The sequence below is a fragment of the Eubalaena glacialis genome, chromosome 12 (assembly GCF_028564815.1).
Source record: "Eubalaena glacialis isolate mEubGla1 chromosome 12, mEubGla1.1.hap2.+ XY, whole genome shotgun sequence".
In the NCBI taxonomy this organism is placed as follows: Eukaryota; Metazoa; Chordata; class Mammalia; order Artiodactyla; family Balaenidae; genus Eubalaena; species Eubalaena glacialis.
The window spans coordinates 8,841,326-8,866,576 of NC_083727.1; the positions used below are offsets into that span (position 1 = coordinate 8,841,326).

General features: G+C 53.2%; 1 protein-coding gene across 1 annotated transcript in view; it reads left to right on the forward strand.

Moving 5' to 3' along the window:
- The window catches only part of EZR (ezrin), a 49,384-nt gene extending 24,916 nt beyond the window's left edge, over positions 1-24,468 (forward strand). The window contains 12 exon segments of the mRNA XM_061207432.1: positions 685-768; positions 5,182-5,277; positions 6,145-6,419; positions 6,987-7,070; positions 8,143-8,289; positions 15,050-15,146; positions 20,417-20,580; positions 21,040-21,170; positions 21,786-21,946; positions 22,230-22,322; positions 23,612-23,863; positions 23,954-24,468. Of these exon segments, the coding sequence (XP_061063415.1) occupies positions 685-768; positions 5,182-5,277; positions 6,145-6,419; positions 6,987-7,070; positions 8,143-8,289; positions 15,050-15,146; positions 20,417-20,580; positions 21,040-21,170; positions 21,786-21,946; positions 22,230-22,322; positions 23,612-23,863; positions 23,954-24,118 (1,749 nt within the window). The 3' untranslated portion in view covers positions 24,119-24,468.
- The last annotated feature ends 783 nt before the right edge of the window (positions 24,469-25,251 follow it).

Below are 25,251 nucleotides of genomic sequence, written 5' to 3' on the forward strand. Positions count from 1 at the left end.
TAAACCACCAACTATATGGCAATATTAGAGACATTTTTTCAGGCCTTGCCATCATTACCACCTTGTGACCTTACTATCCTAGTAATGCTTCCATGTTTCCACTGTCTTCATAATTACCTTTTCAAATTACTACGTAGTATTCTATCCTCTTCGATGTGTCTGTGATCATTTAGCCATTTCTCTCTTCACTGTCGAGGTGGTTTCTAAAGTTGCTGGCAGCATTCTGGTGTACAGACCCTCTCTCTCCTCTCCTTTCACTTACCGACTTGGTGTGGATGCCCAGAGGCGGCTTCACTTAGCTGTCGTAGGGTCAAAATGTGAGATGGTTTATGGAAAATATGTTGACAGTTATCAAAGTATTTTGCAGAAGAACAGCTTAGACCTAAGCGTGAACGTGCTTTATTAAAGCCATGAGGGCACACATTTGAATCCAGACTGCATGCGTAGGCACAGAGCTGGGGGGGGGGGGGGGGGCGTGTCGTGTGTGTTTTGGGGTTGGGAGTGTGTGGCGGCTGTGGCAGGTGTGTGTGTGTGTGTGTCTGTGTGTGGTGACAGGCATGAGAATGGGTGCGGAGGAGGGACATACCCTCACCACGTTGCTCAGGATCATTGAGTTTAGGTGGGAGACGTGGAGATGATTAAAAACACCCAGTTAAGTGTAATGTGTTCCATTCTGTTTTCTAGATCAATGTCCGAGTTACCACCATGGATGCGGAGCTGGAGTTCGCCATCCAGCCAAATACAACAGGAAAGCAGCTTTTCGATCAGGTTGGTTTCTGTGAACTTAGAGAGAGGGTTCCCAGGTAGAAAAAAGTGTTTGCAGCATCGGAATCACTTTGTTTGCCGAGCATATTTATTGCCTTGGTTGGCTGCTAGCTTCTCGCTGTGGAGTAGGCCATTTTCCTCCCTCCTGCCGGCGGGATTCAGCTGTCGTACACGCTGTCCCCGGGGCGGCCCCTGTTCGCAGGCCCGAGAAGAAGGGGCGCCGTGCACTCCTCATGAGCCAGAGCCTCACCGAGAGCTCTGGCTGCCACCTCTCCCGCTGGGGTCGCCACGGTCCCCCTGGCCGCTTCCTGCCGTCTGGTTCGCGGCCAGGGTGCAGTGCAGGACAGCGAGGGGCCCGGCGGCCTGTCCCCTGCACTCCCTGCAGCCGCGGCGCCCTGAGCCCCTCGGAGGTCAGCACACAGCCTTCCCTCCGGCCAGGTGACAGCCAGCCGCGCTCCTGCCCCTCTCTTCACGAAAGCGGAAGGTGAACGCAGAGTTTTAATAAGCACGGTGAACCACCTGAACCACCATGAGGGCCGTGGTAACTCTTCCGTGAAACGGTTCCGAGCTTTAGACAGAGCGAGACCTACCTTTCTGGGCTTTGTAAATTCTGCTCTGGGACTGAGGACCCAGTAGGGCGCCGGGGCAGGGTGTGCGTTCACAGCCACCTGCACCGTCGGCGGCCTTCCCGAGAGGCCCCGCCGGTGGGCCAAGCCATGCTCTGCAGCCCAGCACCAAACTGGAAAGTGGAGCGGAGTCCTGGCAAATGTAGAAACTATAGGTGACTCGCCCTGGGCCTGATGGGATCTCCCTTTCATCCCCGAAGTCAGCACCCAGCAGGTTCATTTCCCCAAGCCAGTGAGCAGGGCCTCGGTGCTCACACCTCCAGGGCAGGGTTCGAATGCAGCCTCCGCTCTCCCTGTGCTGTTATTTTGAGGCCATTCCCTGGCCGTGCCTCACCCGATAACGATAAAGATGTTTACTGCCTGGGGTGGGGCTGGACTTGGGGTGGAAATCTAAGGGTTTCTCCTGAAAGAAAATCCTGGGCACCGTATGGGGCAGTGGTCAGAGCACGGACGGGGAGGAAGCCGGGCGCTTGGGTCAGCTCTGCCTGCAGCTGGCGCGTCCCTCAGTCCCCAGAGTTAGTGTTTGGAGATTTTTCAGTATTGTGTATTCCTATTGTGAAATACTGTGTAATCTGAGGACTTGAGGCTGGAGCGGACCCATGGAACCGCTCGTGGGTCAGCGGAACATGACTCAGTCTGTGTTAGAACTGCGGACGCAGAGGCCTGGCAGGAAAGGCCGTCTCCACAGCCTTGACCCCAGTTGCACCTCGCTCTTTGAAGATCCGTTTGTTTATCCCTCCAAGGTGGTACGTGAGGCGGGGATGCTCAGGCCTCGTCAGCACAGGTGGGCCGGGCGCCCCCTCCTCCCCCCGCCACGCCGGACACGTTTCCTCCTGAGCGAACATCCAGGAGGGGCTGCGGGCGGCACGGGGCTCTGCTGCGCCATCTCATGCGCTTCTAGGTCTCCGAAGCTCATTTGTGGGCCCAACTGCCAGTCGCTACAACGTGGTCCTTAACTGGAAGCGGTTGAAGGAGACTTGGAAGGTAGTTAGTCTGTCCGCTTCTCTCCCACCCCCTCTGTCGCTTAAGTCTCCTCAGCAGTAACTGTCCCCCAGCCCCTGCCCGGTGCTGTTGCTGCGTCTGTGACTAGATTCTAGTCCAGGGCTCCGAGGTGACGGAGGCCCTCAGAGACCATCGCGGAAGCCGGGCAGGTTCCTGGCGGGGCCATGGCGCTTTCCCACTACTGCAGCTGCCGACGTGCTGAGAAAGGAGTTCCTGCCACGTGACTTTCTGCTCACTGTTTTCATCACCAGAAAGGATCAATAGTATTTTCCAGCTGTCGCTTGAGACTGAGTTAAGTAGAAACATCCCTGCCTTTTCCTTTCCCAAAACCTGCCATTTAAAACACCACAGAGGGACTTTCCTGGTGGTGCAGTGGTTAAAAATCCGCCTGCCAATGCAGGGGACACAAGTTCAAGCCCTGGTCAGGGAAGATCCCACATGCCGCGGAGCAGCTAAGCCTGTGCACCACAACTACTGAGCCTGCGCTCTAGAGCCGGCAAGCCACAACTACGGAGCCTGAGTGCCACAAGTACTGAAGTCCACGCGCCTAGAGCCCGTGCTCCACAACAAGAGAAGCCACCGCAGTGAGAAGCCCGCGCACCGCAACGAAGAGTAGCCCCCGCTCGCCTCAACTAGAGAAAGCCCGCGCGCAGCAACGAAGACCCAACGCAGCCAAAAATTAAAATAAATAAATAAAATAAAATAAAAAACACCACAGAGGCAGAGAGAAAGGAATGGACCCCACACCCGTTCAGATTTGGCTTGCGTGCTGTGTATCAGCTTTAGGTTAAGGTAGGGACATTGGAGAGAACAGTGATTGTGTTTTTCTAGGAATGCTGGGTTTCCCTCGCAGAGAGGACTGACAGGTCAGTTTTTAGAATGGACTGCAGAAAGGAAGGTTGTTTACTTCTGTTGTGTTGTTTTGGGGGAGCTGTAGGGAGAGAAGTAGGGCTCTGAAACACGCTGAGGACAGTTGTCCTGGAAGTAGACGGAAGAGTCATACGTAAAGGTGGGTGGCAGATCAGGGCACCCAGGGACAGGCTTCCACCGCACGGGTGAGGGACCCGGGTCAGGTCCATGGCTGCAGAGTCTGATCGGCTCCGTGAAGGGGGACTGGCCACGTCGGAGCACATGGAGAAGAGGAATCTGCAGGTCAGCGGGGGTCTGACAGGCACGGGGCGGGGAAGTCAGGTGGTCGGGAAGTGGTTTCACGCCGCTCAGACCCAGGCTCAGACTGCAGCTGGGCGGATGGGGTGGGAGGGCTAGACGGGAGAGGTCGAATGGCTTCTGTATGGGGGGCTTTCTTGTGCGGCTGTGGACGGCCCGCAGGGGAAGGCGAGGCAGGTTTCGTATCAGAATGTTGAGATGGAGGTTTAGGAGACTAGCAGGATTGGGTGTAGAAAACCTGGTCTTTCCATCAGCTTCCTCTATACTTGGCCACCACGAAAAGCAGACCTGGGGCTTCACCAGACTTGCGGGGAGAGCGCTGGTAAGAGTCAAAACCGCCCTCCTGTCGCTTCATGATGAGGAGTCTCGGGTCTAGTCCCTCCTCCCCTTTTTTGGGTGAGTGAAGGGAGTGGATGAGCAGGTCATTCCCTGGCGTGTAGTAAACGGAGACCCGGGAGCTCCCGCAAGCATCCGGCCCCCTAGCCGAGGCCGATGCGCCGAGGCCGATGCAGAAACAGGCTCAGGGCACACTTTGTTTGGTGTTTCAGATTTTATTGTCAGTAAGTGCTCCAGATACCTGATTTTCATTTCTAGTGTGTACAGCCCTCTTTCCCTTTAAGTATGATAGAAGCCATATATGTGAAGAATAGTAACCTTTTTTTAAAGGCTTAAACATTATATGTCATGGAATTTAAAACTGTGCGGCAAAGTTTTGACAATATTCAGCAAGTGTCCACGGCAAGTTGCTTTTTGACTTCAAGACACAAGAGTAACCATCGTGGGGCTGTCAATGTAACGGACCACAGGAGACTTTTTTCCTAGTACTGGAGAAAATTTTAAAAATGTGAAACTCACTATGACCTAGGGCTGAATTCTACCTTCCTGTGTCAGAGTTTCACGTTTCTGGAGGTTGAAAGAGTGCTCGTCACCCCTTGGCACGTGTGAAGCTGAGCACCCCCTCTTCCCTGGAAGCTTGTTGCCCGCTGCCTTCTGTACCTTTCCGGGACTGCTGTTTCCCTGATCCTGCTGAGCAGGGGCCTGGGCCGGCTGCCGAGGAGCAGAGACGGGCAGCCAGGGGAGGCTCTGCTTCACGTTGGTGTCTTTCAACCCCTTTTTCATGTGGGCTCCCCAACAGGTACAGTCACACCTGTGACACACATACACTTTTACCGGTGTACCTGGGTTATGGCCCATTCCCTGTGGCCCACCTAGCTGTCTTTACTCAGAAATGCATAATGGAGGACAGAGGAGTAGGGGTGACATTTTATAAGATTTAAAGTTAACCCTAAATCTGCTCAAATTTATATTAAAAGTAAATGGTTCAGGGACTTCCCTGGCGGTCCAGTGGTTAGGTCTTGGTGCTTTCACTGCAGGGGGCCCGGGTTCGATCCCTGGTCGGGGAACTAAGATCCCACAAGCCGCGCAGTGCGGCCAAGAAAAAAGTAAATGGTTCACGTCTGTTAGTAACAGACAGTGTAGCGGAGGCCTGCCCGGGGTGTCTAAGCTGGCGCCTCGCTCTCCTGGCAGCTCTGCTGCACCATGTGATGGTGGCGGCCCAGGGCCACTGCCATCCAGAGAGTTCCTCATGACTGTTTCGGCCCCCCCTGTCTCTTTCACACAGGTGGTTAAGACTATCGGCCTACGGGAAGTGTGGTACTTTGGCCTCCAGTATGTGGATAATAAAGGATTTCCTACCTGGTTGAAACTTGATAAAAAGGTAAGTCATGTTAACTATTTACAGGCTATTAATTGGGTTTGGTCTGCTCTGTTGACATTGAAACTCTGTCTTTTGTTTTGTGTTCCTTTCTATTTGTGTAAAAGTTTTTAAAGACAGAGAGGTTGCAGGTTTCCAGTAAATGGGGATAGTTGCTGGAAATTAGATCCTGGTATTTCTCCTTACTGCTCCCTTATTGGAGTGTGTGATGCTTAATTGCTTAGCTTTTAGTTGACCTTAGCTTTTGTTTTGTTTTTTTCCAATGAGATTGTTAATCTTATAAACCATGAATCATCCACTGTTTTGTAAGAATCTGTTATTGCTCCGTTTGAACCTGTGATAAGAGTTTCAACTCCAAAGACTGGATAATTCCATTAACAATTACAAAGAAAAGCAGTAAGCTAAATGTGTTTTCTCCAGACAGTTTCTCTCTTTTCTCCAACTCCTGCTTTCCTCCCATATCACTGGACCCGTCAGGAGGGTGATTGGAGGCGTGGAAGGGGGTGGGTGCAGCGTGAGGAATTACTGAGAGTGAGTTCATGGTCCAGGGCTGGCCCGGCCGTGTGGACAGAGGCCAGATTCGCGGGTCACTCAGGCAGTCCCCCGGAGTTGATAGCATCGCCCCCAGAAAACCAAGGCTGGGGCTGGCGGCCTGGCGGGTCACTGACGGGCTGGGCCTAGTGTGAGGGTGTAACCGGACTCTCACTGGCCTTCCGTCTTCCATGCTAAAATGGTGACTTTCAGAATAAACATTATCTTCTGAAAACGGGCCTGAAGGACCCTTCTGAGTCAGTGGTTAAAAAACCTGTGTTGGGAAGGCAGGTCTCTGTCTTTCGAACTTGCAGTGAGGGTTTGGCCTCTGCCGCCCAGGTGTCCGCCCAGGAGGTCAGAAAGGAGAACCCTCTGCAGTTCAAGTTCCGGGCCAAGTTCTATCCTGAAGACGTGTCGGAGGAGCTCATCCAGGACATCACACAGAAGCTTTTCTTCCTGCAAGTCAAGGAGGGGATTCTCAGCGATGAGATTTACTGCCCGCCCGAGACGGCGGTGCTCCTGGGCTCCTACGCTGTGCAGGCCAAGTTCGGGGACTTCAGCAAGGAGCTGCACAAGTCCGGGTACCTCAGCTCCGAGCGGCTGATCCCCCAACGGTGAGCCGGCGGGGGCCGGGCCCGCGTGCGAGCGTCGTGTCAGGAGGGTCGGGAGGCAGAAGGGCTTCGTGGAGGGCGAGTGTTCCTGGAGGCCGGGGACTGTGTCTGCAGTCACGGGCCGGCCTTCCGCAGGCCCTGCCACCCCCCGGTGGACCCCGGAGTGGCGTCTGCGACAGAGGCACTCAGCAGGGGAGGGGGCCCTCCTCACAGGAGCTGCAGATGCCAGAGCGGAACCTGCTTAGCTCTCCCTGGTGTATGGTAAACCGGCCCCCGTTCAATCTGTTTTTATTTACTAGCGGTCACATAAATTACCTCTTTTGGAAGGAGAGCCCACTTAAAATAAAACACCTTTTAAAAGTGTTTCTAGCAAGACTGGGTTTGTCTCATTCCAGGTTCTAAATCGTCCAGGCTGTTAACTGTCATAAATAGAAATGCGGCATCTTAGGAAGTAGATGGTTTTATTTGAAAGAAAAGTCAAGGTCTGTGTGCGTGCGCTCAGTGGCCAGTCGCTCGCCTCTCCCAGCCCTGTGGGGTGACGGCTCTGTGCCCTCTTCCCTTGCAATCCAGAGTCATGGACCAGCACAAGCTCACCAGGGACCAGTGGGAGGACCGGATCCAGGTGTGGCACGCCGAGCACCGCGGGATGCTCAAGTGAGTGCTGGGCTGGGAGCCGGTCTTCTTTGGAGGGGACTCGGGTCCTTCAGGTGCCCCGCTCGGAGCCGTGCCTAGAAGGGCAGGGAAGTTAAGGAGCTGCCGGTGAGTTTCTTCCTAAACGAAGTCAGGTGTTCCTCCCCACCGCCACCAGGGCCAGAAGCGGTTTAGTTTACACCTTCAGTCCCTCAAGCCTTCTCCCCTCCTTGTTTCAGAGGAAAGAAAAGCGTGTGTCTGAAACTCTTCATTTTAGTCAAGGGGGCCGGAGCATTGCTCACAGCCCACCAGGCATTTTCTTTTCCCTGTCACAGAGGTGCTGATTCATTCATCGTCCGTAAGGTGGTTGCCTTCGAAAGGTGGTAAATGTAAAAAAAAAAAAAAAAAAAGTTCCCAAGTGAGAAACACTTGCTAATAAGCACCAGCGAGGCGTGGAGAGGGTCGGAGTGGGACGCGTGGCTGGTGAGAGCGGAGCGACCAGATGCTCTGCCCTAGAACCCTCCCCGTGGGCACTGGCAGCAGTTCTCGGCATGATGTCCCAGCCTCAGAAGTTCATGTGCAGTTTGGGCCTCAGAGACTTTGTGTCCTTAGTTTCCTGCCTGACCCGAGCATCTTCTGTGGAGGGAAACAACTCAAAGCCCAAGCAGTGGCCCCAGGTGAGGCAGACGGTGGGCTCCCTGAAGCACCGTGTGGGAGAGAGACAGAGAGACAGAGAGACAGAGACAGAGAGAGACAGAGAGACAGAGACAGAGACAGACAGAGACAGAGAGACACAGAGAGAGAGAGAGAGAGGTCGTGCCCAGCGATAAAAGTTCCAAGGGACGTCCTGTGTGTCCAGAGGGGGCAGCACGAGCCGGGTCGGGTCCTTCCTGACGCGTGACGCACGCCCGTGGTCAGTGTCCAGGATGGCTGGGCGCCCACGTGGGGCACAGGCCGGCAGAGGGACAGCGACGGAGACACCTGGCTGTCAGCCCGTCCTCCGTGATGGCACTACGTTTCAGATCCTGGTGGCCGTGTAACTGTCGAGCGCGGGGCGCACGCTAACGGTGATGCGATGTTTCTTCTCCCCACCCAGAGACAATGCTATGCTGGAGTATCTGAAGATTGCCCAGGACCTGGAAATGTATGGGATCAACTATTTTGAGATAAAAAATAAGAAAGGAACAGACCTTTGGCTTGGAGTTGATGCCCTTGGACTAAATATTTATGAGAAAGATGATAAGTGAGTTGAACTTTATATTATCTTTAGTTGGTGGGGTATCAGGCCTGGAAACCATGGAGAAAATGGCAAACGTGCATATGGGTTCCTTTCAAAGTATTTATTTAGCAACTTACTGGCCCAGCGTCTGACGCTTAAGAGCTTTGCGACTGTGACGTAGCCATGTCGGAGGTTGGTTCAGAGGTGTGCGTTATTTCTCTCCTGTCATTTCTCTCTTAGCCTGTTTATTAGCACGTGTAGCACGTGCCGAGGGGCCCAGCAGGGGGACTACACCGGTCCATGACCTTATGGACTTTGGAGCTTGTGAAAGAAGGCAGAACAAGAGCTGCAGGAAGCCATCTCCTGCCCCTACCTCTGAGGCGGCCCCAGCTGCCTGTAGGTACCAGCACGCCCATAGCTACCAGCCAGGCAGTGCTGGGCAGCTTCAGGTTTGTGCTGATCCGACCCAGGATATTTATGGTGCTATCAGAGACCTTCAGATTCTGTAAACAATAGCCTTTACGTACGGACAATCTAGCTAAATCCTCTGAACCTGCAGGAGGTACCTGCTTGCCTCACAGTGTGTTACGTTTGTCGAGTGGGCTCTACTGCAGTTTATGCGGGCAAGCTGGCCTCCCTCGACTTCCTTTGCCCATCCCTGTGGTTACCAATTCTGCACAGATGCCTTTTTCCTGCCGAGGGGCTAGATACACACACACAAAAATCATTCTGATTCGGCGAGGACAAGTTTTCCGCGGCGGTTCCCTGTTCCTTGGGCTTGGGGTGGCAGCTCCCCCGTCTCACCTGCTCTCAGATGTCAGTGCTCTGTGCTGCCCCAGGCCCCAGGTTCCCAGCCCTACCCTGACATTCGTGAGGGGAGCAGCGCTGCTTCTGACACATGATAACCTATATAGAGTCCCCCATAATCCCGGCCACAGGCGCTCTGGCCAGGACCCACAGTCCAGATCCATTTCCCCTGGGGTGGGCACCTGTGCCTGGCGTTCCCAGCCCCTCCACCGCACGCCCAGAGTGGGTGGAGGAGAGTATCTCCGCCGGGAGGCGCGGTGCCAGTCGGACGAATCCAGTTACACTTGGGACATGGCGTGCTTAGCAGAGGATCGCAGGGACTCGCCTGAGGGACCCGAAGTGCGTTGCTGGGGACTCTTGGTTTGCTCCTTCCCTGGTGTGCTGGATCCAGTGCTGTGGACAAGCAGAAACCATCTGCATACGTCAGGGACTCGGGAAACCAGCCCTCCGTCCTTGTGGAGGCCCCTGAGCTGGAGGGCAGTAGCTGGTCAGCAGGGAGCACTGCGGCCTCGTGGGAATATACATGGGAAACTGCCTTCCTGAAGGAGCAGATCTTGTAACATAGCCAAGGCCAGGGCTATCCGAACAGGTTTTTCAAGCTGCCAGATAGAGCCAGAGGCAGGGACTTGCTGCTGTCAGCTGTGACTGCCCTCACCCACGCAAATGCCTGTTTCCTCCGAGTGAAAATCTGAGCAGCTTGGCTCTTTCAGTCCTGCCTCCGCTCTCCTCCCATCCCCCAGCTTAGCTGCGAAACGGGCAACCTCTCAAAGGGTCTTCTCCCCAAAGAAAAAAGTCTCTTGGGGTCCCTTTTTCATTGTATGTATAACAATCAAGTGGGAGCATGTAGGACAGGAAGCACTTGTCTTCCTTTCTGTAAACCCTTAGATCCGAAGAGGAGAGAACATTGAGGGAGGAATTAGGCAGCTTCCCTGCACGCTGGTGTCAGCGTGGGACAGAAGAAGTTGAGATTAGCTGTGTTATAACCCTACCTGGCATCCTCAGGCCAGAACAAAAACTAGAGGAGCCTGATCCTGCCCCGAATTCTTCAGTCCTTTGAAAGCACACTTCTCCCCCAGCTTCGTCCCTCCTAGGGCTCACTCCCCTAGTCCCTCTGTCTGTAGGAGTTTCTGAATGTGCCATGGGCCCAGGGCTCCAGCAGGGAGGATGCTGGAAAGGGCTGTAGACCAGGAGGGGACGAAATGAAGGCCAAGTGTCTTTTCCCTTACATTCCTTACCCAGGGTTGTAAATCACATATTCTGATTTACATTTCTATTTTATTGGCATTAGAAATGATGTTTCAACCATTTAAATACATTATTTTTTTCAAGTTTCTAAAATTATGCTCACAGGCAGAGTTCTTTTGCGGGCGCAGGGGGAGGTTACATCTTTATGCCTTGCTGTCAGTGGCTTACCTGTATCACAAAGGAGAGCAAAAAGCGATTCTCTTGATCTGTGTGTGCTTTGTTTTAACAAATATGTCGGGGTCACAGCTGTCAGACCATCCTCTCCTTTCTGTCTTTGGTACCCTAACCTGAACACGGAACAGACAGAATTTTTGAATAACTTAGTTTCTTACAGAAGTTTGCCGCTGCGAGGACTCCAGTTAGACCACCTCTAGGGGGAAGTTTAGAAGCCCAGCTCAGACTGGCCGAGAAGAGAGGCTGGACACGTGCGGGGAGGGCTTGAGGAAGAAGCCATGGTGGCTTCTAAGTGTGGCTGGGCGGGTGGCAGGAAGGGCGGCTGTGGGGAGAGTTTTCTGACAGCCCTGCCCTGAAGAGGGTGGGCCCCACCCGAGAGCGGGAGCGGAGGCCCAGGCCCCGGTTAAGCGCCTTTTCTTCCACGTGGAAGTGTGGGAAGAGCTTCAGCCGCTGTCGGTTATCTCCGTTATCGCCGCTGCCTCCGGCTGCCTCCGGGCGGGAGGGACGCCCGGCAGCCCTTCTCTGTTCTTTCCCCTCCATGAGGCGCACCCTGATCTGCAGCCCATTCCCCCACCCCAGACCTTTCTAAACTCAGTGAAAACTTTCAAAACACTGCAAAATGAAAAGCATTTCACAGTGAAGCCCACGTGCCCGCAGCCACGAGCCTCCCGTTAGCGTGTCGCCACGGGCCTTGTTACGCCCCTCCCCGTCCTCATTTCACGGCCCTCCACCCCGCTGCCGCCCCCCCCACCACGTTGCAGAGTAAATTGCAGGCATCGCTATACTTCCCCCAAAATGCATACTGTTTGCTAGAGCTCAGCATGTTTTGATTTTCTTTTGATGTGAAATTTATTTACAACAAAATGCACAATTCTGAGTGTTCCTTTGCTGACTTTAGACAGACACGGGCCTGTGAAATCCAGACGCCCAGCGGGGGGTGGAGCATTGTCCTCACTCTCTGCCGCACGTTTTGAATTTATTAACGATTCATTTTTTCGTTTTGAAACCATTTCAGACTTTAAAAAGGTTTCCAAAATAGTAGGAACAAAGAATTCCCATGTGCCCTTCAGCAGCTTCCCCAGATGTCAGCACCTTAGCACAAACACGGTCCAGGGAGCAGAGTCAGGACGGTCGCCTTGATATGTGATGCCGTTAACTGCCTGTGGACCGTGTTCCCATCGTATCAGCTGTCCACCAATGTCTCTTTCCTGCCCCAGGATCTGCCTGGAATCCCGCCTACATTAGGTGTCACACTCCCCAGTCTCCTCCCATCTGGGACAGTCCCAAAGTCTGTCTGTCTGTCTGGCACAGCCTTGACACTTGTGAAGAGCACTGATCATTGACTCTTTAGAAAATCCCTCACCTTGGATCTGCCTCATACCTTCCCATGATAAGATTTGAGGTTTGCGCTTTGGGCATGAATCCGACACAAGTGCTGTCGCACCCTTCCAGGCAGCGTGTGGTGTCGGAATATCCTGCTTCTGGTGTTGACTTTGATCTCAGGTCAAGGTGGCACTGGCCAGGCTTCTCTGCAGCTACTCTCCTCCCCTTCGTAATTGACAAGTGTATTTTAGGGAGAGTCTTTGAAACTATGTGAATATCCTGTTTCTTAAACTTTTATCTATTAATTCTACATCCATTGATGAGACTTGCATGAAACAGTTATTGTAGTATTTGAGAAATGGTGATTTTTTAAAAAAAAATCATTCTGTTTACACATATTAATGGAATTCTACTATAAGGAACCAATTTCTCTTCTCCATTTATTATTTAGTTACTTATGTTAATATGTGTTTTCTTCTATGGGCCATAATCTATACTGTTATTTTGTAGCTAAAATTGTTTGAGATTTGCTTTTCTGAGCCCCTTTGAGTTGGCTCCTGGGCCCTCCTGACCCCATTATTTTCAAGGCACTTCTTACATACTGGTACCTCCAGATGCTCCAGACCCTGTTCCAGCCCTGGAATCAGCTATTTCTCCAAAGAGCTCTGGTTCCCTATCATTCGAAGATTACACTTCAAAAAAAATTTGTGACTTATAAATCCTTTAGAAATCTTCTCTGTGGGTCCTTCTCTGTTTGTGTCCTCTAAGTGAACTCAAAAAAAAAAAAAGAGAAAGAAATCCTTGTAGACTTCAGTCTTCCAACTGTGGTCAAGAATAAAAGGAGGTTCTTTAACTTAGGGGTGAGTCATAATTTTCATGTTTAGTCCTCATCTTTTGATACTGCAGTCATGCTTATGGAGGCTATAAATTGTTATACGACGTTTCAGAGTCTTAAAAAGACAAACTTTGCAGGTACAGCAGAAAGCAGAAGCTGGAAGCTGTGGTGGCAGGATGCCCAACCCTTGAGAGAAAGATATCTGTCTAGCCTGAAGGTCCAAGTTTTCTGGGTTAGAAACTATTTTGAGAGACTCGTAAAAAACTAGGAGACAGAGAACAGAGCGTTGCGTTGGAAGTCTGGCCCCCAGTGCTGACTGTGTGGCTGAGAACTGGGCAGCACTGCTGGCTCCTGGCTCTTCTCTTCCCAGCACGCTGGCCTTGTGTTTTCAAGGAAAGTGTTCTGAAGCAACAAGTGCCTACCCGATGTGTCTCTTTTATGGCCTTTCCATGTAAGGACAGAGGTTACGTCCATGGCAGGACCAGGTGACATCCTGAGTTCCTTGCCAGTGCTCAGAGACCTATATACAAAATTACTTCTTTAAACGATATATATGTGTGTGTGTGTATATATATATATATCTCCCATATACAATGGGAGATAAAATAACTGAACAACCTCCCTGCATGCTTTTTTGAGTGCTGTGAAGCATGTTAACCAGATGTATTTCAACGGGCATTGGTGATCCTATAGGAGAAAACTAAAAAAAGGATGTATATCAAAAAGATTTGACACTTAAAACCACAGCCTGGCCAGTGCCCTGACTATTGGGTCCCAGAAGTCTGTCGGGCTTAGGTGCCCACTCCCGGCCTTCAGAGGCCACGCCCACTGCCTTGACCTGGCTTGTGTTGTCATAACAGGGCCTACATTGCCCATCAGTTTTTATTTAAACATGTTGGTAGGCAGTAGAGTCCTCCCCACTCCTGCTGTTTTCTAAATTGGAAGTTTTTACGGCTCATGGGCAAGGACTGTTTTTCATGGCAGCATCTTTGAAAGGTTCCTTGAGGATCTGTCCTTACTTCTGGAATGGTATCTATGGTAAATGTGTTGAAAGAATAGGGTGGAGGAGATGAAGAATAGGGTGGAAATTATGAGGTAAGTAGAGCAATGTGGTCTTGAAATCATACCATAAGCTTTCCCAGAAATGCTAATTAGAAATCCGGAGTTTCAGCCAGTAGTGGACTACTAGTGATTAAGTGACAGAAGTGGGGCTTTTGTTAGGGTGGGTGATCTGAGTGCCCTCTTGGAACTTGGAGGATGACATGGGAAGGTGTCTGACCAGCCAGGAGAGCATGCATCACTAAGATGAGAACTAGAGGGGCAGAATCCATATACCAAGCCCTCAGCTCATCAAGAAGATATAACAATTGTATATATACATGCACCCAACATTAGAGCACCTAATATATTAAGCAAATGCTAACAGTTTTCTGAAGGGAGAAACAATAATACAGTAAGGAAACCTTGGACTTGACCCATACCCAGCCCTTTCCTTTTCCATTAGTGAGTAGCTGCTCTGGGTATAGCATGTGTAGGAAACATGAGGTGTGATCTTTGCCATCAGACTGCTTACCTGCCTGCATTTCAAAGAGCTAAATAATAATGCAGTAATTTAAATAACACAAGAATAGTTTGTGTAGCATAAGGGACTGCACGTTGAGAAGGGAAGGGCTGCTGAAAGGGAGAGTGAGCTGGCCTGATGGTGCAGGTCTGGGAGTGGCGGGGGAGGGAGGAGGGAGGCCCTTCCATGCGAGGGGCGGCAGTGAACCCTGTGTTGCAAGGGTGGGCTGAACCAGGCAGCTGGGTCAGGTTAGAAGGCTCTTGGATGCGAAGTTAAGGACTATGGATTTCATCCTGTAGAAACTGGGGGCGGGGTATTGGGGGGGCAGTGTTGACATTTTTGAGGAGGGGAATGGATTGACCAAAAGGGACATTAATCAGACAAGCAGACTGGAAGTAGGGTTCTGGCAACAAGGAACTTGGTTGGTGAGGCTGCTGGCATGTGAGAGGTGGAATTAGGGTGGTGATGTGGGAATGAATTGCAAAAGATGGTCATGAGGGATACTTCAAACAAAGGATGAAAGGATGTGCCTGGTTTGGAATCAAAGTTGACCTCAAGATTACAAGCCGGGGTGACTGGACGTAGTAACTGAGAAAGATGAATGTCAATGGGAGCATATCAAGGCTTCCTAGAGCTTGACCCTCACTGACACCCACTTGTCAGCTAACCTAGCACAGGTAGCAACTATTCAGTTATGATGTACATTACATAATATGATTCTTAGGCTAGCTTTGTACTTTTTTAAATTAAACTAAAAGAAATTAAGAATAGATTTACAGACCTTTCTTAGCCAATCCAAGTACGCATCTAACTATCCCACCTTTTTTTTTTAACCTTAGGTTGACCCCAAAGATTGGCTTCCCATGGAGTGAAATCAGGAACATCTCTTTCAATGACAAAAAGTTTGTCATTAAGCCCATCGACAAGAAGGCTCCTGTAAGTTCATAACAGTTACAGGTTACTGTTTTTCATTTTGCAGCCAAATACGTTTCCAATATAAAGGTCAGATTTCTCTGTGTGACAAGGAGCTGGTGATACTCAGAATTACCTGTGGGGGGGGGGGTAGGGAAGAATTCCCAGTAGGTTACATGGAGGGTTAAGGTCCCCTTGGGCCGTGCCACTGGGCATTGCAGTAGGAGGTTATGGTGGAGCCCAGCGGTCCGTCAAAAGCCAGCGGACTCTTGTCATCTAAGTTTCCAAATGGTCTTCATTCCTTATGAAGAAAAGGGCAGTTCTGAGTCATCGACCTTTGCTAAATGATAAGCATTTCACAAAGTGTTGCATTTCTGGGCTTGTGAAATGTTCATATTGGTGTGGAAAACCGGCCTGCCTCCAGGCAGCGGGCCTGGGGTGGGGTACCCCCTGGAGCGCGCACTCTGATGGTTAAGCCTCGGGGCCGGGCTTTGACTTGGTGAGCTGTCCTTGCAACTTAGCCACGTTAGGATACGTCAGGCTTGCTGGCCCCCGCGTCCCCCCTCCTCCTGGTACAGACTGCGCCTTGTTTTTCTCTTAACTGCCCTGTGCCCCGCAGGTGGTCTTCACGCTGGCACCTTCACATCGGTGCTGATGTGGGAAACGGCCCCTCACAAAGAAGAGCCTGGTGGGCAGTCATCCTGGGAGGACTTAGCTAGAAAAGGGACGTCATATCCTAGAATTTGAAGAATACCGATTGTTAGCTAATAGCTGTAAAGACCGGTACATTGTGGAAATTATGTAAACTTTAAGCTGAGTTTGCTCAAAAGATTAAGACATACATACATACTGTAGAGTGGTAGAATGGGTGAGGAGTTTGTTTTCTTTTTTTTGAAAAGACATAGAGAAATTTTTTTTTTTAATTTATTTATTTTTGGCTGCGTCGGGTCTTCGTTGCTGCACACAGGCTTCCTCTAGTTGCGGCGAGCGGGGGCTACTCTTCATTGTGGTGCGCAGGCTTCTCACTGCGGTGGCTTCTCTTGTTGCAGAGCACGGGCTCTAGGTGCGCGGGCTCAGTAGTTGTGGCACGCGGGCTCAGTAGTTGTGGCTCACGGGCTCTAGAGCGCAGGCTCAGTAGCTGTGGCGCACGGGCTTAGCTGCTCCGCGGCATGTGGGATCTTCCCGGACCAGGGATTGAACCCGTGTCCCCTGCATTGGCAGGCGGATTCTTAACCACTGTGCCACCAAGGAAGCCCAGGAGTTTGTTTTCTAATCGGAAATCTGTTCTTTAAAAAACTGCCACTTGAAGAAATTCTCTTATCCTTCTTGGAGCCTGTTGTGAATTTTACCAGAATTATAGTTTGGAAAGAACTTGGTGTCTTATGTAGTTTGGTTCCTCAGTTACAGCGTTCGGCTCAGAGAGGCACGTCTGGGAGCCCTCCGGGGCTTGGGCACCGCGTGGTGACGTTAAGGCTCAGGGGACAGCGTGTGGCATTGCTGTCCAACTGCTCCTCCCACGGAGGGGTTAGTCCTGAGTAAGGGAAAACCAGAGGTCTGGACGCTGTGTGTAAAAGTATTGTCTTCATTGAAAGACACTTTCAGTATTCCTGCTGTTCGCAAACTCTTGACTCCTGCTCCATGGGTAGTTGCACAGCTATTTTAAATTAAACAAGCGTTTAATACAGACTCTCAAGCTCCATGGTAACAGGTCACATTAATATGCAGCACCATGAACCGAGGGTCATAGTGTTACCAGTGTTACATGGGCAGTGAGATGGGGCAGTTAGAGCGAGAAGATCCTGCGATCCTGTGTAGGCTACTATCTGTTCATGAGATGTTACTGATTGTTCAGAACATTTTTTAAGAAGTGACAGAAGCAGGAATTCTGGGTAGACTGTTTAAGAATTAAGTTGTATGGTTTTTTCAAATTTGGTTTAAGTTTAGCTTCCGAAAAGCTGAAGAATATTGTATAATCACAAGCTCCCAAGCAAAGGCAGTTGCGATACATCCGGTTGAATTAGCCGAGTATACTTTTGCTATAATCTGGTTTTATGTGAAGCCATCACTTGAAAGGGGAAGAAGGGAGAGAGAAACATTTGCTGGTCACGTGCTGCGTGTCAGGTGCGATACTAGGATGGTGTGCACGGCGGAACAGGACAGGTCCCGCCCCATGAGGTGTACACACCAGTGAAGAGATGGGTGAAGACAAACAAAACAAGTAACGTGCTTTCTGGCAGAGAATTTAACAGCGCAGCCGTAGTGAGTGACAGATCCGGGGACGCAGATGAGAGGTGGGGTGGGCGATGGCTTCAGGTGGGTGGGTCGGGGGGCTTCATGGAGGAGGAGGCGTCCTCTGCTTGGGTGCCTTATGGTGGGGGGCTGGCTGGGAGGACGGGTCCCTTGGGGCCCGCACACCTCCCAGGGCTGCTCTGCGCAGCCGCAGGCAGGCTTAGCACCTGGGGCTGTAGAACACCACATGTCCAAGTTCACACCTTTACGTAGAAGACAGAAAAGGAGACCCGGAAGGTTGCGTCACCACACCGGGGGAGGGATTCCTGAGCTTGCATGGAGGGCGGTCCCCTGGGCAAGCGCCCCACTGAGCCCCGGCCCGCTCCTCAGCCAGGCAGCTTCCACTCGGGTGCCGCGGCTCGGGGCCGTGATTTTGACTCTTGTGCTGTTCAGTGCTTGCCTGGGTGGCTCATGGGGCCGAGACAGCTGGCTCCCCTTTAGAATGGGCCTTTTGTTCCTGCCCCATGGGAGAGGCAGAAGGATGGAGACCTGCACGTGACAGCAGCGGGCCCTGCCCAGCCTGCGCAGAGGGCAGCCCCGAGGCTCCCGTGTTCACCCGACAGCTCGCCAGGGCTTCCCTCCTTCCTCCCCCGTGTCCTTGGGGACTTGGGTTCACTTTCCTTATGCCTGGTTTCAGGTTTTAGGACGTCGTTCTCTGCCGGTTAAGACGGCCTGCCCCAGGTCTCATCAGGAGGCCTGGGTTGGAGACGTGGATTTAGAAATCTCTAAACAAAAGTTTCTAGTTTCGGTTTTTAACTTGAAGTCAGGAACTGGCCTCGTTCAAAGGCGGCACGAGGGATTCCTCCACCTCCCGCGAAGCCATGGATGCTCTCACTGTCTCTGGTGTTCGCAGGCCCTGTCTTCAGGCAACCGGATGCTGTGGGGAGTGTCACCTGCAGTTCTGACCCTTGATATTTTTTTTTAATTAATTAATTAATTTATTTTTGGCTGTGTTGGGTCTTCGTTTCTGTGCGAGGGCTTTCTCTAGTTGCGGCAAGCAGGTACCACTCTTCGTCGCGGTGCGTGGGCCTCTCACTATCGCGGCCTCTCTTGTTGCGGGGCACAGGCTCCAGACGCGCAGGCTCAGTAGTTGTGGCTCACGGGCCCAGTTGCTCCACGGCATGTGGGATCTTCCCAGACCAGGGCTCGAACCCGTGTCCCCTGCATTGGCAGGCAGACTCTCAACCACTGCGCCACCAGGGAAGCCCTCCTTGATATTTTTTAAGTGACATTTTTCTGAAGAGGAGTTCGTGCTAATTAGAGTTTCTTTACAAATACTTAGGAACCACAGTCAAGACCCATTTGGGTAGCATGGCTGTGCAGCCGTAACAAGAGATTATTTTCTCTTTGTGTAATAAGAGACAGGTGGGTAATAAAAATACCCGTTTCTCTCAGCTCCGCAGACACCTCCCTGGGAAACCCGATGACTTAATAACAGGTGTGTGAAAACCCAAGGAGAGCCCCCCCCCCAGGAGGTCCATGGGCTCTCAGGCTTGACATTACTCTCTCCTGAGCATTTTTGGACAGGTGTACAGACTGAGGCACTAAGCAGGCCCTTCCTGGGCCTGTTGATCAGCTTGCCCGGCGTGTTCCTGTAGGTTTTGGAAGTCGCTGTGGGACATGCAGCACTGCTTCTTGGTCTCAGCCACCCTCTCCCTGTTGCAGTGGTCGGCATCTGGATGCTGAGGGCCCTGTGCCTCAGAAGAGAAAGGAAAGCAGGAAGAGGAAGCAGATGGGCCTTTTCCAATAGCTTTTAACAGGAGTTTCTAAACTATACTGCTCCTCTGTCGCCTCTGTTAATTCCACGGGTAATCAGGAGCTAGGAAACAAGACCCTGTGTCATCCATGTCCCAGACTCGTGCGGTCACAAGCCATGAAGCTCTTGGATGCTGTGATTTTGTTCTTGTTTTTAAGAAGGCTTTCCAGTAGCGGTTTTGTAAGGCAGCCCGAAGTCTGAGTGAGCGTATTGTGTCAGCCAGCTTTCATTGTGCCAGACGCCTTTCTAAGTCCTTGTGAACATTTTCTGATTTAATCCTCACGACAAGACCATTAGTTGTATAGCTGAAGATGCTGACGCTCCGAGTGATGGAGCAACTTGCCCAATATCATGGGGTCAGATGCGACAGTGCTGCATGAAGTGTCAATTGCCAGCAGATAGTTGTTCCCTGGGCACATTGGTTTGGTCCTGGGAACGTAGAGATGAATGAATGTGGCCCAGCTCTCCAGGGAGCTGATCGTCTAGTGGGGGAGAGAGAGAGCGGAACAAGCCAGCGGGGTAAGGCACCAACATCACCGTGGCTGACCTCTCCATCAGGTGCAGGGGGCACAGAAGTGACAGCCACGGAGGAGGAGAGATCTCGTGGAAGTGCTGTGGCCTCGGGTGTGTGGGATTGGACATGACATGCCCAGTAGGAGGGACTGTGTGAGGACGTGCTCACGGTGTGAAAGAGTGCAGTTTAGGTGAACGAGGGGTGGGTCAGGGCCGGAAGGCCTTCACTTGCGCCAGGCCAGGGCGTTTGCACCTGGTCCTGGAGCTGACGGGCTGGCATCGAAGTTCCGCCAGTGACCCTAGCGGTGCGCTGGTAGCAGCGTGGGAGGCGAAAGGTCGAGGCGGAGGAGACGGAAGCTCAGTGAAGTAGGAGAAGCTGTGCTGTGCGGGCAGGAATCGGGGACGGACGGGGCTGTGGGGCTGGAGAGGCCAGACGAGGCTGTTCGCCTGAAGGCCAGGTGGGACTGGGCCCGGAGCCGCGTTGTGGCCCAGCCGTGGGGCTCAGTGCGCTCACTCGCTCTGCTCGTCCTGCAGAACGTGCGCCCCGCGGCACCAGGAACAGCTCTTTGTCATTCGGGGTCAGCGGCTTTACCTTGAACCCCCTTTCTGGCCCCTACTCTCTGCTACGTTTGTCCTTTTCGAAGAGGTATCCAGACGTGGGTGAAGTCGGGTTTGGAAGAAGAAAGCCAAAGGAAGGCGTTCCCCTTGTCGCAGTCTGCCCTGTTCTCTTCTGCAGGACTTCGTGTTCTATGCCCCCCGCCTGCGAATTAACAAGCGGATCCTGCAGCTGTGCATGGGGAACCACGAGCTGTACATGCGCCGCAGGAAGCCCGACACCATCGAGGTGCAGCAGATGAAGGCGCAGGCCCGCGAGGAGAAGCACCAGAAGCAGCTGGAGCGGTGAGCAGGGCCGCGCGGGGCGGCGGGGCGGGCGGGGCAGGGCGGGGCGGCGGGGCGGGCGGGGCAGGGCGGGGCGGCGGGGCGGGCGGGGCAGGGCGGGCCGTGGGGACGGGACAGCCGTGTCTGCGCCGCTCCCCGCAGGAGGGCTGGTGCGTCACAGTCTGCGGGGCCGCGGCTCAGCCCTCGGAGCTGCCTCGCTGTGGGCAGGGCAGAGCCCGAGCCCGAGGTGGAGAGCCGTCAGGGCACCTGGGCTCCGTGCTGTCACCCGTGTCCTCTGCTGGACGGACGGGCCCGGGGCCTGGACGAGGCTCTGGGGACAGCCGGTAACCAAGATGCAGCTGCCCCTCGTGTGCCTGGGCTGGTGAGGGGCTGGCTCCAGGCAGGGCCGCCTGCTGGGACGACCAGGCTGCTGTGTGGAGTCTGAGCCTCCGGTGCCGCCTCTGCCCCTCCCGGGAACAGGCAGCAGCTGGAAACCGAGAAGAAAAGGAGAGAAACGGTGGAGAGAGAAAAAGAACAGATGATGCGTGAGAAGGAGGAGCTGATGCTCAGGCTTCAGGACTACGAGGAGAAAACCAGGAAAGCGGAGAAAGGTGGGCGGGGCCTCCCGGTGGACGCCGTGCCGGAACGGGTTGTGGTGGGAGGGCCGGACGGTCGGCGCACACGCCACCGGGAGCGAACCCTCTCCCAAGGATACACATCCCAGAAGAGACATGATAAAATGGTGGTTTGGATTAGAAAATAATTCTGTACTTTATTAACACCTGTGTGGGTTCTGTGCTGAATGCTTTATGTACAGTCATCCTTTTGAACTGCCCCCCAGTCCTGTGAGGTGAGGGCTGAATTATTCCCCGTTCCTGACGAGGATGTTCAGGTCCCGTGAGATAGAGTGCTCGGCCTGCCGTCACCGGAGCTGTGCTGCATCTCCCCCGCTATAAGCTGCAACCCCGGGCGCGTCTCTGGGGAGGGCAGCACCACGAGGGTGCGGCCGGGCCGGGCCGGGGGAGGGCGGTTTCACCACCGTGAGCGTTCCCTTCAGTGTCCCGGGGAGAAGAGGTCCCGGCACCGTGGAACTCGGTCTACCGCTTTGCAGCGTTGGTGTGTTCACGCTCGTGTCCCACCCGCTCCCCTCTGGGTGGGAATTCGGGGCAAGACTGCGGGGTCCCTGGCAGGAGCCTTGAGCAGCTCTGCTTCTGCGCTGTGTCCAGAGCTCTCGGACCAGATCCAGCGAGCACTAACGCTGGAGGAGGAGAGGAAGCGGGCGCAGGCGGAGTCCGAGCGCCTGGAGGCGGAGCGCCTGGCCGCGCTGCACGCCAAGGACGAGCTGGAGAGGCAGGCGGCCGACCAGATCAAGAGCCAGGAGCAGCTGGTAGGGGGCGCGGCCTCACGGTGCTCAGTTACAGAGAGGCTGCCTCGGGCACTGAAAAAGTGACACCTGCCTTATAATAATTGGTATCGGGGCTGTAAGGTGACCTGCCTGAGGGTGTAGGGTGGCCCGTGGGGAGGGGCCCTGCGGCGGTTGGCCCTCGGGCGGCGGGTGGACACCGCTGGACGGGGACGCGGCGCCATGTACCAAAATACGTGACCCTTCGTTCGCGAGTGGCCTGCCGCAAGCGTCCCGGAAATCACCTCGGCTCCTGCTTCTTTCCCAGGCCACGGAGCTCGCCGAGTACACCGCCAAGATCGCCCTCCTGGAGGAGGCGCGGCGGCGCAAGGAGGACGAGGTGGAGGCGTGGCAGCTCCGGGTGAGCGCTGGCGAGGACGCGGGTGGGTCAGCCGGGGAACCGAGAGCCACTTGCTTACCGTGCTCTGGCCGCACCTGTCAGGCGCTAGCTTTGTGTGGGGTTACGCGGCTGCCCCCAGCGGCGGCCACGGTCTCTGCGCGGAGCTCTCCTGCCGCTCCCAGCGCCGGTCCTCGCGCGTGGCGCACGCGTGGGGAGACCTGGATCCTGGGGGTCTCCAGGCTCTGCCGGGCCGGCGGCCTCGCCTCTGAGGCTCGGTTTCCTTGCAGATCGAGACGAGCAGTACCCGACTTTTAAGGACCCCCAGGGCTTTAGTCAGTTTTCGCTGTAATAGTGAGAACCGCGTTTGTTCCGGCGTCGGGGCGCCTGTCTCCTCCATCCGGGAGCCCCCTTGCGTACCGGGACTGCGCTGTGGGTCGGGTTCAGAGTGTAGACCACGGCCAGGCCGTGGGGCTCCTCTCCCCTCCCCAGCTCTTTCCACGCTTCCCCCTCCGCGGTGGTCCCTTCTGGGGACGGCCGGCACCTCCCCCTCATGGGTCTTCACCCCCGCCCCATCCCCCAACTCTAGCTGTGTGCAGAACACTTCAGTCCTTAGGTTTTCGGAGAAAGTGTTCCTTATAAAGTATTAAATGAGAGGAACTGGTTACAAAACGGGTACAAGCTAAGCATGTCTCGGGGTCAGGATGGTGACGAGGTGGGTGGGGTGAGTGTGCGGACCCCCAGGAGTTGCTGGAAGGACTACTGGGTGGCGGGTAAGAAGGGCTTGAGCTGGGGGCTGGCAGGCCGGGAGGGGCTTGATAGCAGCGGCTGCGCAGGGAAAGAACAAACCGAATACCAGCATGCTGGCGTGCTCTTCAGTGGCTGGAGGGTTTGCTTCTTTAACAATTTTTTTTTCCAAAAGTATATGCAGTGAACATATACAAGGACTACAAACGTAAAAAAGTTATAGTACTTAGAAAAATGTCAAGACCTGGCGTGACAGTTTCTCTTGGTGCCGTGGGCACAGTTGATACCTGGTCAGGGGATCCGGGTCCCCAGACCTGGAAGAGGCTGCACAGACCAGGGCCACCTGGTCAGCCACATTCCTGGCCCCTCAGCTCTCTGCTGCTTCAGGCCACGCACATCCAGCCCCCAGGAGAAGGGGGTGGGGGGAGGGAGGGAGCGGAATCCTTCTTCTCTTATTAGCACGGACTGTGGGCCTTCTTGTAGAGAAAAGGTGGCTCTTAAGAAAATGGTCCAAACACGAGGTTCCCCGTGAAAGGTTCTCAGCTGTCCATTAATCTCTTTCAAAGGCCAAAGAAGCCCAGGATGACTTGGTAAAGACCAAAGAGGAGCTACACCTGGTGATGACCACGCCCCCGCCGCCTCCGCCCCCAGCGTACGAGCCCGTTCACTACCATGTCCAGGAGAACCCGCAGGAGGAGGGCACGGAGTACACGGGCTACAGCGCCGAGCTGTCCAGTGAGGGCATCCTGGACGACCGCAACGAGGAGAAGCGCATCACCGAGGCCGAGAAGAACGAGCGCGTGCAGCGGCAGCTGAGGGTGAGCGCGATGCGGGCCGGGCCCCCTTCCCCCCGGAGGGGCGGGCTCCGTGTGGGGCGTCGAGCTGACCGAGGCTGCTTCGCGTTGCAGACTCTGACCAGCGAGCTGTCCCAGGCCAGAGACGAGAACAAGCGGACCCACAACGACATCATCCACAACGAGAACATGAGGCAAGGCCGGGACAAGTACAAGACGCTGCGTCAGATCCGCCAGGGCAACACCAAGCAGCGCATCGACGAGTTCGAGGCCATGTGAAGGGTGCCGCCGCCCGGGCTCGGCGGAGCGAGGGCCGCTGGCCGACTCTAACGCGTACTTGTATTGATCGTTCTCGAAACCTACAGCCCTCATCGTCCTCCAGGCCCTTTAAAAAGAGAGTAGTTATTTCAGTGGGAATGTTCTAGGGCTGGGAGTTTATTTTTCCCAACTGTATCATAGTGCCAAACAGGCCTGATTTTTATTTTTATTATTATTATTAAATCACTTCCTGTTTTATGCTTGGAGCAGGACTGAATCAATTAAGATGCCTGTAATGTTTGAATAACTAACTCCGTGCTGGCATGTGTGATACGAGATTCCATATAATTAAAACCACATCGTGGCTTCTATTCTGTGCCATACTTTTTTCTATTTGAAATTAGCTGAAATTGATTTCTTCTTGATTTCTGTGAAGGACGCATCTTTGTATATTTGGTTTTTGAAGGGTGAAATTTTTGAAAAGTCTGAAGCACTCTCACACACACACTTGCCCACATGATTTCCTTCCTCCAGGCCTTCAGTTCAGTTGATGAAATCCTGTGATCATTCCATCACTCAGGATAACTAATGCAGGAGACTGTATTCTTGAATAATTTTTTTTCTTTCTTTTTTGCTTAACAGTTAGTTAGAGGGCTACATTGTTGGACTTATACACCTAAATAATGATCAGCTGTAGAGTATAGTATTTATATGTAAGTGATAATGTGGGTTTGTAACATTAGTTTAAAAAAGGGAAAGTTTCATTCTGTATATTTTGTTACCTTTTACAGAATAATAAAAATTACATATTAAAAACCATGTAACCATAGCACTTAATCTGATGTGACCTGAGGGCAGTAATGAAGCTGATTAACTGCTATAATCTCATCTGGGAAAATGGCTTTTTACTTTTAGTGTTCCTTGTGCGTGTAATTGACTATGCGCAATTTGACTTTCCTATCAGAGCTGCTTGTTTGGAAAAGGACTCGCAGGCTGTTCTGCTAATTCAGACTCCAGCCGTGAGGGCCCTCCTGACCCGGTCAGCATCTCAGTCCTTCCCCGAGCAGAACCTGCTCCGACCCCCTTCCTCTCCCGGCCACGTCCTTGAAGAGGCGGCAGGTGTCCGCACGCACTCGGCGCCGCTTCTGCTCACT